At 39.3% G+C, this 14,533-nt stretch overlaps 1 protein-coding gene across 1 annotated transcript; it reads left to right on the top strand.

The window, feature by feature from the left end:
- Positions 1–1,520: 1,520 nt before the first annotated feature.
- LOC139445890 (perlucin-like) lies at positions 1,521–11,038 on the top strand. Its single transcript, XM_071227131.1, has 3 exons — positions 1,521–1,818; positions 8,212–8,391; positions 10,800–11,038. The coding sequence occupies exons 1-3, from the start codon at positions 1,521–1,523 to the stop codon at positions 11,036–11,038; spliced, it is 717 nt and encodes a 238-aa protein (XP_071083232.1).
- The last annotated feature ends 3,495 nt before the right edge of the window (positions 11,039–14,533 follow it).

Below are 14,533 nucleotides of genomic sequence, written 5' to 3'. Positions count from 1 at the left end.
TCACTTGTATCGGACTGATCAACTTTTGGCTTCTAAGAAGACGACAGTAGTCAGTACAATGATGTAATATTAATATCAATATAAGCTGCATTGGTTTTGTGCTGTGATACTCACATCAAGTGGTGGAAACGGCTGGCGTTTACTGTGAAACTGATCCTTGAAGAGAGGACTGAATATGAGTGGTTTGACTGATTAGAATGCAATGATATGTTGCAGAGATAAACTAATGTGGCGTCATGTGAGGGAAGTTTTGACAGCTTGGACATGCATACTGTCAACAAAAGAGGTCCTAACAGATCCACGAGTCAAAGGGTTTGATAATTTAGTGCATCCAATATTATTGTTTGCTTTTGGAAGCTTCACAGTAAATGCAATCGCCAAAACCCATTCCATAATCATAAATGCTAAATGCAGAGTCGATTATGCGATTCCGACATACGTGTCTACCATAACATTGTAAATGAGATAGCTACGTGATAAATCGCAAAGAACAATAAAGAACGAAGTGTGTTTTACTTCTGGAGATTCGAACATTTGTAACTTGATGACGTCGTATTTTGGACGACGTTATATTTGATAGGGGGTGTCTAGTGAGTTGTTCCCCTCAGTTGGTTGGTTGGTTTGTTGTTTAACGCCCCCTCAGCAATATTCCAGGTATATGACGGCGGTCTGTAAATAATCGAGTCTGGACCAGACAATCCAGTGATTAACCCCTCAGATGAAGGTGGGCAACACAGACAAAGGCGATTACCGAAAGATTGCATCCAAAAGCGGGAGAGATATGACAATCGGTATTGGCAGAAAAGGTACAGGTAATCGACGTAAGGAATGTGAGAATATGCGGTAAATACCCACCTGTGCATGAAATGGATTCGTCTGTTGTGCTTCAATGGTCAATCTGCTCAAATGCCGCGATCATAGTGTCTGTGTGACATTCGTGCCTTACATGCAATAAATATCTTTGACTTAATTCTATGATGTTTCAGAAGCGTGCATGGCAGTTACTTAAGCACAAATACGGCAGGGATGCAATACCTGCTAAATGTATCGCAGCCGCGATGCAGTTTTAATATATTGTTGAAACACCTGCACTCCTTTATTTACATATGCAGGGATACCAAGAAATCTGCGACAGAATCCGATCATTAATAATACTGACTTCACTGAGGACGGACCCATCGCAACAGATCAACAATTGATGCAGTCACATGTTGAATTTTCGTCATTACCATTACGGTGCGCCAACATAATATACCTGCAAAATGTATCGCAACCGTGATTCAGTTTCAGTATATTGCTTACACGATACCTGCACTCGTTTATTTACAAATGCAGGGATACCAAACTAACTGACCGAATCCGATAATTTATAGTCATGATTGTCATGTGACTTCACTGAAGACGGACCCATGGCAACAGATCAACAATGTTGACATTTCGTTATTACCAGAACAGTAACTCAATATTATTCAGCACCTCACACCTCACACCTTGTCGAGCGACCAGCTAAGACGGAAGCAATGTTTCGGAAACTAATTTTCAGTTTTTTAGTGAGCTATGTCACTGCGTTGTTAAAGATTGGACTTGGATATAAATGGAACGATTTTGATAACGTGCTCATGTCAACAAGCGTTATATTTGAAGTTTCAAATATTCACACTGGTAAATGGTGTGTACTTCTGTGTCTCCAGAACGAGGCTTGTGTGTCCGTATTTCATAGACGGCAATACCGAAGGTGTCAGTTCCATGACGTGCTGTTCATGTCACCTGGGGACGGAGAAGAAGAGACAGGCACCGAGTACTACAGCTTAACAACAGGTGAGTGAGTGAGTGAGTTAATATTTAACATCTGCAGTATTTCAGCCATGACGAGAAGTTATAGATTAATGATACATATATTTAGACTAAATAAAGTGCTGTCTTCGATGGACAGTACAGTAACTAGAATATCACAGATTCGATTGAAAACTAGTTGAGAATATTAAAAAGCAGTAAGTGTTAGTAAACAACACAATATAAAAATGGGCTAGAGATTATCTGTCACTGAAGGGTGATCACCATACTATGGGGACTTATAGTACCTTTGCTTCCTGCATAGACCCAAGTAGGATTTATATCACCCTGCGGTCACTGGCGATAGTTTACCAATTAGGCCTAAGATAAAAATGACGAAAATACTATGTTTAAAAGTCTGGCATTTATAAAAATACTTCAAATGATGTGGAACGTACATATCCTCTTAGGGGGGACAATAATTTTACGCTACTTCACCCCCCTCGAGGGCACAGCCACTAACAATCTAAGTTATTATTTAGCACTACCGGGATATAAAAAAACACATTATGTAAATCAAAATTTCTGAATTATTTCTATTTCTTTAAAAAGCACAATTTTAATGAGAATGAACATGACAAAAAATGTCCTTGACTGTTTTTACACTATAACATTTATCCCTTGCGATGGAAAAATCAATACAGTGAAGCAGAACATACCTGACCGTGATTCTTTCATCACAAGAATGCGAAACGGAGGATCCTCCCAATAAATATTCATGGGTATATCTGCTGTGGCCAATACGACATCGTCGCATAATGACCTCTGTAAATCTGGGCTGACAGCCCAAAAAGGTATATCCGATAATTGGTTTAATTTCATGTAACTTATTTATACCTATTTGGATATCTCACTTCTTTTGCACTAGATCACGAATGTATGATCTAATCACGAGTTTATAGTCAGTGTATGGGATCAGAGGTGGTGTCACAGGTTTGCTGAGTGCTGCGTTTGCAGCAGCGTCGGCCATTGTGTTACCAATGATACCAACATTACTGGGTAACCAACAAAAGGCGATGTCATATTGGCCAGTAGCAAGATCATTAAATAACCCAAGAATTTCAATTAAAAATGGATGTTACATGACATATGTTTAATAGCCTGAAGGCACGAAAGTGAATCTGAAAAAATAATGAATTGTTTAAATTTGGTTTGTTTCTTAATATATTTGAGTGTTGTTAAAATTGCGCTTGCTTCTGCTTGAATATTGAACTATTATCTGGTCGTCGTGAAGATACTGTTCTAGATCCCATGACAGTCACACTAGCAACTGCACCACCATCCTTGGATCCATCTATAAATATAGACTTATAAGTTTCATAAGTGTTTCGTGATTGATCGTAGTCTTGTTTATAAGTTAGTGGATCTGTATCAGATTTCTTAAGTCTAGTTAATGTGAGGTCTACATTTGGCCTTACCATTTGCCAAGGAGGCAATTAAAACAGTTGTATGGGAGCTATATCCTGAAAGTTACTCTTAGCAGCGGAAACGACTTATTTAATTCTTTTATCAAATTGTGGACACAGGAGATGTTTTCTTATTGTAAATATCTTCGTAAAGAGGATTAAATACGCAATTAAAAGCTGGGTCTGACTGATTAGAATATAATTTAGTGATGTATTGTAAAGATAAATTCAGATGGCATTGTTTAAGAGAAGGCTCATTCGCTTCAACAGACAGACTTGGAAAAGGAGGAGTGTGAAAGGCTCCAAGGCGAAGCCTCAGGCCTTGGTGATGAATAGTATCTAGTTTTTGTAAAGTACTTTTACATGTTCCATCATAGACGATGGAGACGTAATCAAGTTTAGAACGGATAAGTGACCTGTATAAGTGCAAGAGGGTTGTCTGATCTCCTCCCCACTTTGAATTAGATACCACTTTCAACGAATCGAGGCCCTCCAGACATTCACCTTTAAGTGATTTAATACGTGATTAGAAAATTAAATGTCTATCAAAGATGAGTCCCAAGAATTTGGCCTGCTTTACAACTTTGACAACCTTTGCCATTCAAAAATAATTCCGGGTCTTTATGGGGCTTATATTTTATGCAGAAATGTATACAGTTAGTTTTAGATTTAGAAGATTTAAACCTTTTTTAGAGAGACCACTTGTGAATTTTATGTTGACAGATTTTTAACTGCCTCTCTATTGTATGCATAATTTTACCACGAAAAGATAGATTAAAATCATCCACAAAAAGTGATCCATCTACTGAATCATTTAAAACCTTGGATAGACTATTTATTTTAATACTAAATAAAGTGACAGACAAAATACTGCCTTGCGGGACGCCCTGAGCCTGATTTTAATGGTCAGACAGGGTTGTACCCACTCGGAAATGAAATTGCCTGTCTGTTAAAAACTGAGATATAAAATGAAGTAAACGACCTGAGAGTCATTGTAAATCCTTTTAAATGACATGCTTCCAGGTAGTATCGTATGCTTTCACAAGATCAAAGAAAATTGATAATACATTTTTGTTTACTGTGGCATTTTTAACAAAGAATTCTAAATGATCAATAGTACTTCTATTTTTTCGGAAACGACACTGAATATTTGTGAGAAGGTTATTTGGTTTCCATATACCAAACTAATCTATTATTCACCATTCGTTCCATAGTTTTGCAAACACAACTGGCTAAAAATATATAGGGACAGTAGAACAGTAGGGAAATAATCACTTCCAGAAAGGTCATCATGTACGGACCATTCAAATTCATCGTAAATATCTGAATCTGTGAGACAGATCAAGTGCAGAATAAGTTCCAGTGGCAGGATGTAAATAGGTGCTTGAATCGTCAAGTTATAATCAGAAACAAAATTTTCAATGACTTTCCCGTTATTGTCTGTACTTGCACTTGAGTGTTATGCCCATTTAAATCGCCTATGATGATGCAGGGATTTGGGAGCTGATCGTATAGCTTCTGAATATCAGACTGTTTAAGAGCAGATGAAGGTGAAATGTACAAAGAGCACAAAGTAAATGTTATGTGCAAAGTTAATCGTATGTCACAGGTTTGAAGATAAGTATGAAGGGAAACAGGGCTGTGGATAACTCCCTGCTTCATCAAAATCGTAGATCCTCCAGTAGCTTTATTTCCCGGTTGAGTAAATGAATGATAAGACGTGTACTGACGCAAATCAAAGTTATCGGTCTGCTTGTCTCAAGGAGACAGATTGCTGACGGCGTATAGTCTTGTATTAGTAGGTGTAACTCATTAAAATGTGTCCTAAGACTTCTGCAATTCGACTGAATTAGATTAGATATGTTATTCATTAAGGTGGAGTAACAAGGGGTCGACTCCTGTCGTTCTTTTTGGGAGAGTGGCCACGTGTACGACTACTGAGTGAGTGAGGGGATACTTCCATATCCATATCCTCGAGCGACCCATACTTGTTGTAAAGCTGTACCGGATCTTTGAGTGCCTATGAGACTCTGTCAGTTTGAATGGTCTTTTTTTACTGCCTTTTTTAATATTCCTTTTTGGACTTTTAACAGTATTTGATGCTACAGTTTTGGGAGCTGGTTCAGGTGATTTTGATTTAGATGCTTCTTGCGTTGATATTGGAGCACTGACTTTGTTTGTTTTGGGTTGGATTTTTTCGATGTCAGAAACTGGCTTTGGTTTGTCGCCTACTGTTCATGACAAATCTGTTTGACAGTGAACTGATGTTGTTTGATCTGCTGTAACAGTTTTAACTACAGAGGCATAAGAATGCCCTGTAGTGTTAGCGGATGTGACTGCTTTTGCTTGTTTCCTGGCATCGAGGTAGCTGATGTTTTGTTCATATTTCAGTTTTTGTACGATGGATTGAAACTTATATTCAAGGCCGTCAGTTGAAGATGACAGGTGTGTTGAGTATGATTATGATGGTAATACCTGTACGAAGCCATTGACATGCTCAAACTGTCAAGGTGATCATATGTCATCTTTAACTGACTGCTTTGAATATAAATTTCAATCCATAGTACAAAAACTGAAATATGAACAAAACATCAGCTACCTCGATGCCAGGAAACAAGCAAAAGCAGTCACATCCGCTAACACTACAGGGCATTCTTATGCCTCTGTAGTTAAAACTGTTACAGCAGATCAAACAACATCAGTTCACTGTCAAACAGATTTGTCATGGACAGTAGTAGACAAACCAAAGCCTGTTTCTGACATCAAAACAATCCAACCCAAAACAAACAAAGTCAGTGCTCCAATATCAACGCAAGAAGCATCTTCATCAAAAACACCTGAACCAGCTCCCAAAACTGTAGCATCAAATACTGTTAAAAGTCCAAAAATGAACATTTAAAAAGGCCATCAAAGATCCGGTACAGCTTTACAACAAGTATGGGTCGCTCGAGGATATGGATACACGATTCACTCATGAATGATCGTACACGTGGCCACTCTCCCAAAAAGAAAGACAGGAGTCGATCCCATGTGAATCCTCATTAATGAGTAACATACCTAATCTATTTCAGTGGAATTGCAGAGGTCTTAGGACAAATTGTAATGAGTTACACCTACTCATTCAGGAGACAAGTAGACCGACAACTTTGATTTGCGTTAGTACACGTCTAATCATTCATTTTCTCCACCGGGAAATAGAGCTAATGGAGGATCTTGGATTTTGGTGAAGCAGGGAGTGATCCACAGCCCTCCAAGCCTGTGCAGAAGGATTAACTTTGCACATAACATTTACTTTGTGCTCTTTGTACATTTCACCTTCATCTGCTCTTCAACAGTCTGATATTCAGAAGCTATATGGTCAGCTCCCAAATCCCTGCATCATCATAGGCGGTTAAAATGGGCATAACACTCTATGGGGAAGTGCAAGTACACACAATAAGGGGACCCTATAAATGTTGTCAACGAGGCAAATGTCTTTGGTATAATTCTTGACAGACAAATAAAATAGATGCCTGAAGGCCCTGGACTTGCTGAAAGTTGTTGCCAACTCAAAGTGGGATGGGGATACGAAAACTCTACTCCACCTGTACCGATCGCTGATTCGCTCTAAGATAGATTATGGCTCCATCGTCTATGGTGGAGCCTCTAACAGGTAATTTAAAATTACTGGATACCATTCATCATCACAGTCTGGGGCTATGCCTTGGTGTCTTCAGAACTTCTCCCATCAATAGTCGGTACGTGGAGGCTGACGAACCGTCCCTGAAAACTGCCGCTTAAAATTAGCATTGCAATAGGTTACAAAACTTTATTCCAATCCAACTTATCCTGCACATGAATGTGATTTTCACCCTTCTCATGAGGATCTGTATGACAAAATAACAGCGCTTATTCCACCACTTTGAATCAATATAAAAGAAAGATGTAGAGATAATCTTTCTCGTAAAATTTCAACTGAACACCTCGAAATTGTTTCAACTAATCAAGTCGGTCACTTTCCAACTAAACTCCTCGGCCATGTTCAACGAAACACCTACGTCTTGTTTTAAATAAACACCTCGGTCATGTTCAACGAGACACCTACGTCTTGTTCCAAATAAACACCTCGGCTCGTTTCAACTACACACCTCGGTCACGTTCTAACTAAACACCTCGGCCAGGTTCCAAATAAACACCTCGGCCATGTTCCAACTAAACATCTCGGCAACGTTCCAACTAAACACCTTGGCCATGTTCCAAATAAACACCTCGGTCATGTTCAACGAAACACCTACGTCTTGTTCCAAATAAACATCTTGGCTCATTCCAACTAAACACCTCGGTCACGTTCCAACTAAACACCTCGGCCATGTTCCAAATAAACACCTCGGCCATGTTCCACATAAACACCTCGGTCACATTCCAACTAAACACCTTGGCCATGTTCCAATGAAACACCTCGGCCATGTTCCAACTAAACACCTAGGCCATGTTCAACTAAACACCTTGGCCACGTTCCAACTAAACACCTCGGTCACGTTCCAACTAAACACCTTGGCCACGTTCCAACTTAACACCTCAGTCACATTCCAACTAAACACCTCGGCCATGTTCCAACTTAACACCTCGGTCACGTTCCAACTAAACACCTCGGCCATGTTCCAACGAAACACCTTGGCCATGTTCCAACTAAACACTTCGGCCATGTTCAACTAAATACCTTGGTCACGTTCAACTAAACACCTTGGAAACTCGTAATTACAGATCATCTCTCCCTCGTGAATGACTGCTGTAATGGATTAACACTGTTAATTCACTCGTGACACTTGTTGTTCGTTGGTTATTCTTTAGTTCTTAAACAAATCAGATTTTATAGCCAAAAATCTTCTTAGAACTTTGTGACGACATCACGAAAGATAACACTGTGTCGATATATCTGTACGGTGGTTCATTTCAGGACATAGCGATGTATAACTGTCCTTGTCTATTTCAGGTGCATGTCCATCTGGCTACGTCCACAACCGCCTCCTCAACTTCTGCTACCAGCTTCATACTGACAGTACCCTCCATAAGAAGGCGCTTGCTGACTGTGCGTGCAGAGGGGAACACTTTGTTCTTATTGACAGTGCGGACAAGCAGAAACACATCATCAAGCAGACCAACTCGTCATCAGGTTCGTATACATGCCTTCATATCCACCCATCAATCACATTCAACATTATATTCATTCTGCCACAAGTACTCGAGTGACTGAATTACACTCCTCTCACGTCGCAACATCACAAAACCTTATTATCCTGGCCATCATATTTGTTCTATTTTACATATATAATATAATTTCTCCCTCGCATTTTATATGTGTAGGGTAAAACACGTCAAAGGGTTTTTACGAAATATAAAATCCGAAGCTAAGTGATAAACCAGAGGGAAGGTTTTATATCTCATTATAAAACCCCCGGTGACGTCATCCTATTGTTCTCCAGTAGGGTTAATATAAATCTCATAAACAGGGACGTTGTAATGTCCCTGGGATTTCATATAATGTCCTGGGTATTTTATTAATATAACTTCCGTTCAGATTGTAACATGTAATGAAAAGTAAAATCAAATGACAAATGGTTTCTTCATATTCCCGAGGATCGAACTCACAACCTTCATATCTGTAGCCCAGTGAGTGTACAACAAGGTTACAGAGGTCTTGATAAGCCGCGCTGCTTTTTAGAGTACCTTTTTCAAGATCCGTACACCAGCATCAGATATTTTACGCCCGTTTCCTAAGGTTCATGGAAAGTGTGTTCGAAATATAAAAATGTTGATAAATGTTGTTTTAAGGTTCAAAATCGGTTTATAAGTCAGATAAAACACTTCCCCTCGGGTTAATATGATATTTAAAACCCTTTCCCTCAGAAAATCCCTCGGGATGTGGGTTTAAAATATCATAACAACCCTCGGACGTGTTTTCTCCTATACTAAGAACCTGTAAAATAAGTATTTGATCTAACTTATTAACCCACAAAAGGGACTTAAAACAACATTTACAAGGTTTTTATGTTCCCAAATACTTTTCATGAACCTCAGGAAATGGGCGTCAAATAGCTCTTGCTGGCGTACGGGTTCTTGAAAAAGACATTTTTAGAAGCATTGTGATTTATCAGCGCGTCTGTTGCCTAATGGTACTCTACTAGGCTACAGATACAAAGGTTGCATGTTCGAACCTCGGGGAATAGAAGGAAAACAATTGTCATTTCATTTTACATTTCATTTATTTGTTCAAATAGAAAATAGGTGAGGTGAAGTGAAATGGGGTTTAACGTCGCGTCCAAGATTATTGCACTTATATAGAGACGTGCATGTACGTGTGTGTTTTTGTGTGGCTGCTTGTACTAGTCCGGACTGATGCCGTTTTATAGTGCTAGCTCACTGAGATACCATGCCACAGTTTAACATGAATACCCCAACCAGACACAGTATACTGACTCCGAGCCGACCAGTCCTTGTTTTAGCCCAGTATTGCCGAGCGCCAGACAGCGTAACAACAAGTACCATCTTTTAACGTCTTTTGGTATGACGCGGCTGGGGATGGAATAGATAATATGTTTCCGACCAGAAACATTCTAATGTTACAATGTAAACGGAAGTTGTTTTTATTAAATCCCTGGTACATTATGTAAAATCCCAGGGATATTACAACATTTCTGTTTTTGAGATTTAAACCAGACTGGAGAACAATAGGATGACGTTCCTTGGGGTTTATCAGGAATTGAACACGTCAAAGTGTTTGCCGTATAAAGAATAATTTAATAATTTCCTTGTAACCTGAAAAGTACAATATCAAAGCAAAGGATTCATGGCAGGAGTATTGCTATTCGGTGTTTTGTAACAAACAAATACTGTTTTTATACAATTGTGTGAGTATTACCTGAAGAACCGGCCATGTTTAACCTTTTGGTGTCATCACGGAGTTTTGTACAAAGTGATTTTACCTTTTACGTTCCCTGAAATCTGTTTTAGCAGATTATCTGTCGAAACAGATTATATTCAAGGCCGAACTACACTCACAATAGTTTTAGAGTATGAATGAAATTCGAACAATAGCACGGTGGGGGGGGGGGGGGGTGTGTCACCAAACCATCCTGACGAGTGAGTGAGTGAGTTGGGTTTAACGCCGCTTTAAACAGTATTCAAGTTATATCGCGGCATGTCAGCTTAATGTGGTAGGAAAGCCTGAAATGATGCAGGTCTCAGACGTTTCCCACTTCGGTGAAACCCACGAGCAAGGATATGGTGCTGACAAACCTAGAGTTAAAATCGGAGCGAACCGGGATTCGAACCCATAATCATAGGTTTCTGGCGTGCTATACTGAGAATCATTGCTGCATTTAGGTAGACAGCAACGGCATAGGTACCAAACCATCCTCACTAAACTGTAACATAAATTGTAGTCAATAAAATGCCATTCAAATCCTCCTCATTGCAGTCTACGAATTTACCAGCTACACTTAAATTCATTGATCAATATCAATTGCTTCTCACTTTTCAATGGATAAAAATAATATTAAAGTGCCTTTTTACAAATTTCAGAAAACAGAAAAAAGAACTTCTTCATCGATGGTTCAGATGTGGCAGAAGAAGGGAAATGGGTATACCATGACGGCCGACCTATGACCTACTTTGCCTGGCGCCAAGGCTACCCGCTAAATGCTAAAGATGATCAGGATTACATAGTGGTCCACAAATCAAGCGAAATTGGCAGTGTATTTATGTGGAAAGACAGGCGGCCGAATAACACATACTACTACACCTGTCAAAAGGACCTTTGAATCCATGAACTCGTGACTATCACGGAACAAAGCAACACCAAACGGGAGCTGTGAACCTTGCAAGAATGTTCAATATGATTCTATTCACTCCTCTGTATGAGGATCTTTATCATAAGAAACAGTCCCTTATTCACCCCTTGGATTAAGAATCAAACCTGATCTTTCTTCCGCCAAATGTAAACTCAAAAGCATATCTCCCACCCAAATTCTGTCGTCTCCTCCGTGCCAAATGGTAAAGCCACAGGTGGATCTCTCGTTAACTTAACTAAAGGAATCAGACAACAATGAAATAATAATAATGTATCAGCAAGAATATAATCAGTTAAGAAAGAACTATCATACACACAACTCTATCTTCACAGATGGATCCAAGGATGGTGAGGCAGTTGCTAGCGCCACTGTCATTGGATCGAGATTACCAAATGACAGTGCGATTTATACAGCAGAATCAAAGGCAATATTAATAGCTCTCAAATATATAAATACTCAATCTAAGCATACGTAGTTCATTATATTTTTTTATTCCATTTCCTGTCTTCAGGCCATAAAGAATATTTCCTGTCAACATCCACTTGTACATGACATCACAGAACTTTATGTTTCTAGGTTTGTCAGCACCATGTCCGTGCTCGTGGGTTTCACCGAAGTGGTAAACGTCTGAGACCTGCATCACTTCGGGCTTTCCTCCCACGTTAAGCTGACACGCCGTGATATAACTGGAATACTGTTAAAGCGCCGTTAAACCCAAATCACTCACTCATCATCATAGAACTTCATAACGATCATGCTACTGGCCAGTATGACATTGTCTTTAGTTTGTTACCCAGTCTTTGGGAATAACTGGAAAACAATGGCCGACGCTGCAGCCGAAGCAGCACTCAACAAATCTGTGACACCACTTCTGATCCCCCACACTGGTTATATACCAGTGATTAGATTTACATCCGTGATCTTATGCAAAAGAAGTTGGACACTCAAGTAGGTACAAATAAATTACATAAAATTAAACCAACAGTCAGTCCAGATTTGAAGAGGTCATAATACGACGATGTCGTGTTGGCCATAGCAGGTATACAAATGATTATTTATTGAAAGGTGAGGATCTTCCATTTTGTATCCCTTGTAATGAGAAAGTCACTGTCAAGCATGTTCTGCTTGACTGTGTTGATTTTTCCATCACAAGGATTAACCATTTCAAATCATCATCAATAACGAATCATTTTAATAGTATCAATTCTCTTGTAATTCTCTGAAATTAATGATGTGTGGCATTTGTCGTTTGATCACGACACATGCACTTTGCTGGTGCATATAAAGTGAAATGCATATTTGGTTCGGGAATGTATTCATTTGGGACATCAGCACAATGCTATATAAAACATGGTTTAAGGCATACAAATAGTATAATGATTGCCAGTTCACCATCACTGTTGACAACAAAACAAAAAGAGTCGTTGTAATGTATGATTTGGTTATGTGGAAACATGTCTGCATTACACAGAATACACAAAGTCCTGTGTAATCTTGTAGTTCCGGCAATGGTGCACCTTACAACTATATGTATTTTCGCATTTTGCAAGAAATTGGTAAGCAGTAATAGCATTGTGTATCTTCGTGGTCATGGTGGTGACGCGGTGTTTCAGGTGGTCCTGTCACTGTTTAAGCAGATAAGAGGCAATTTGAATCTGTATGATGGACCAGGGAGGGAATACTAGGTTTGACTGATACATTGTACATCATATAAAGTGAATTGCGTAATATTTGATTATTGATTTTGTTGTTGTTTTGGCCATCACAAAGAGACATAGATGTATATCCACAAACACTTGAGTCAAACGTCAGTAAAATATGTATGTGCCTGTGATCTTTGAAAATGGACTTAAAGGGCGTAATACCATATATCATCCATAATGGTATGAGGTACAAAACTACGGAAGGACGCCTCTTCGTATGACACCAAAAGTTTAACCATGGCCCTGACGACAACCACTATCCAGGAAGGCTTGACATGTCCGCAACCTTAGAAATGATCCAGAGAATCAACGACATGGAGATGACCGACTCACTTCGGTGACTGGGCGTCTTAATTATTGCTTATTCGGTAGACATTTCCATGAAGAGGGTAGATTTCACTATCACATTAAGTTGGCAGCGATATCGCAAATCACCCGCACACCAATGCATCGTTAGCAAACTTTGCATGATAAGATACCTGATACACAACTCATTTGGATTGATTCACATTTAACCCCATCTCGATTGTCAATGTTGACCTCGAATCGATGTGGAAAAGCTGTTTTTAATTCCTCATAACCTTATTGGTCGTCTTTCTTATACGAAACCAGCCCGATAACAAGACAGACCACCTTTTCCTTGCTGTCTGTCCTAATACAGTATGAAAACGTTTTAAAAAATTATTTTCTCTTACAGAATAGCTGACTTGACTAATGTATCATGTTGACGGGTATTAGTCATCTTCCCGAGGCAAGAGAGTTAACTGACTTTGAAAGTCCAGTTTCCACCCTTGCCGAACTAGGCTGGAATTCCTGGGCTCGATCGTAGCGCCACCAGTGGCTATTACGAGTTATGTCCTTTCTATGACTCTCCTATTGACCAATCAGATTCAACCTCTCGTATCACTTGCATTTGTTTCAATCAAAACGGTGGCGCCCAGTCAAGACGATTGATCGATAATCAAGATCTATATTGTGATAAAACGAGTCTTACATCGCGAAGTGCATCAAATCACGTGAGCACATTGATTAAAAACATGAAAAGATGAAGAAAATATATGTTGACAACGAGTTGGCGGTGCACATGCTTTGCAAATCCTTCAGTCGACCGAAATCTGCATGACACTCTACGCACCGGATTTCGATTTCCGTGTGCGATTTTGATTGGACTATGCATAGACTCGTTAGTCCAGCCAAAATCTAACTCCATAATACCAGCCTACTTCGGCAAGGGTGGAAACTGGACTTTTATAGTCAGTTAACTCACTTGCCTCGGGAAGATGGGTATTAGTCAGTTGTCAGATGTCCTTCCCCACCTTTATGAGCGAGTCTATGAACTATTCTCAGTCTAATGACTGGGATTTCTGCACAAAACCAGTATCAAGATATATATCGTATCGAGATATATATCATATCGTGGAATCTGTATCGAGATATGTATCGTATCGTAGCATCTGTACCGAGATATGTATCGTATTGTGGCATTTGTATCGAGATATGTATCGTATCGTGGTATCTGTATCGAGATATGTATCGTATTGTTGTATCTGTATCGAGATGTGTATCGTATAATTAATCGGGATATGTATTGTATTGTGGTATCTGTATCGAGATTATGTATGGTATTGTGACATCTGTATCGATATATGTATCGTATTGTGGCATCTGTATCGAGATATGTATCGTATAATGTATCGGGATATGTATTGTATTGTGGTATCTGTATTGAGATAATGTATTGTATTGACGCATCTGTATCAAG

This window comes from Haliotis cracherodii, unplaced genomic scaffold (genome assembly GCF_022045235.1).
Source record: "Haliotis cracherodii isolate W230 unplaced genomic scaffold, xgHalCrac1.p SCAF_6, whole genome shotgun sequence".
Lineage (NCBI taxonomy): Eukaryota > Metazoa > Mollusca > Gastropoda > Lepetellida > Haliotidae > Haliotis > Haliotis cracherodii.
This window is presented reverse-complemented; position numbering and strand designations above follow the sequence as displayed.

What these genes read in the sequence shown, in the direction of transcription:
- LOC139445890 (XM_071227131.1), top strand. Translation starts at nt 1,521, where the DNA reads ATGTTTCGGAAACTAATTTTCAGTTTTTTAGTGAGCTATGTCACTGCG. An exon ending in GTACTACAGCTTAACAACAG is followed by an intron (nt 1,819 to 8,211) that starts GTGAGTGAGTGA and finishes TGTCTATTTCAG; the next exon opens with GTGCATGTCCATCTGGCTAC. An exon ending in GCAGACCAACTCGTCATCAG is followed by an intron (nt 8,392 to 10,799) that starts GTTCGTATACAT and finishes TACAAATTTCAG; the next exon opens with AAAACAGAAAAAAGAACTTC.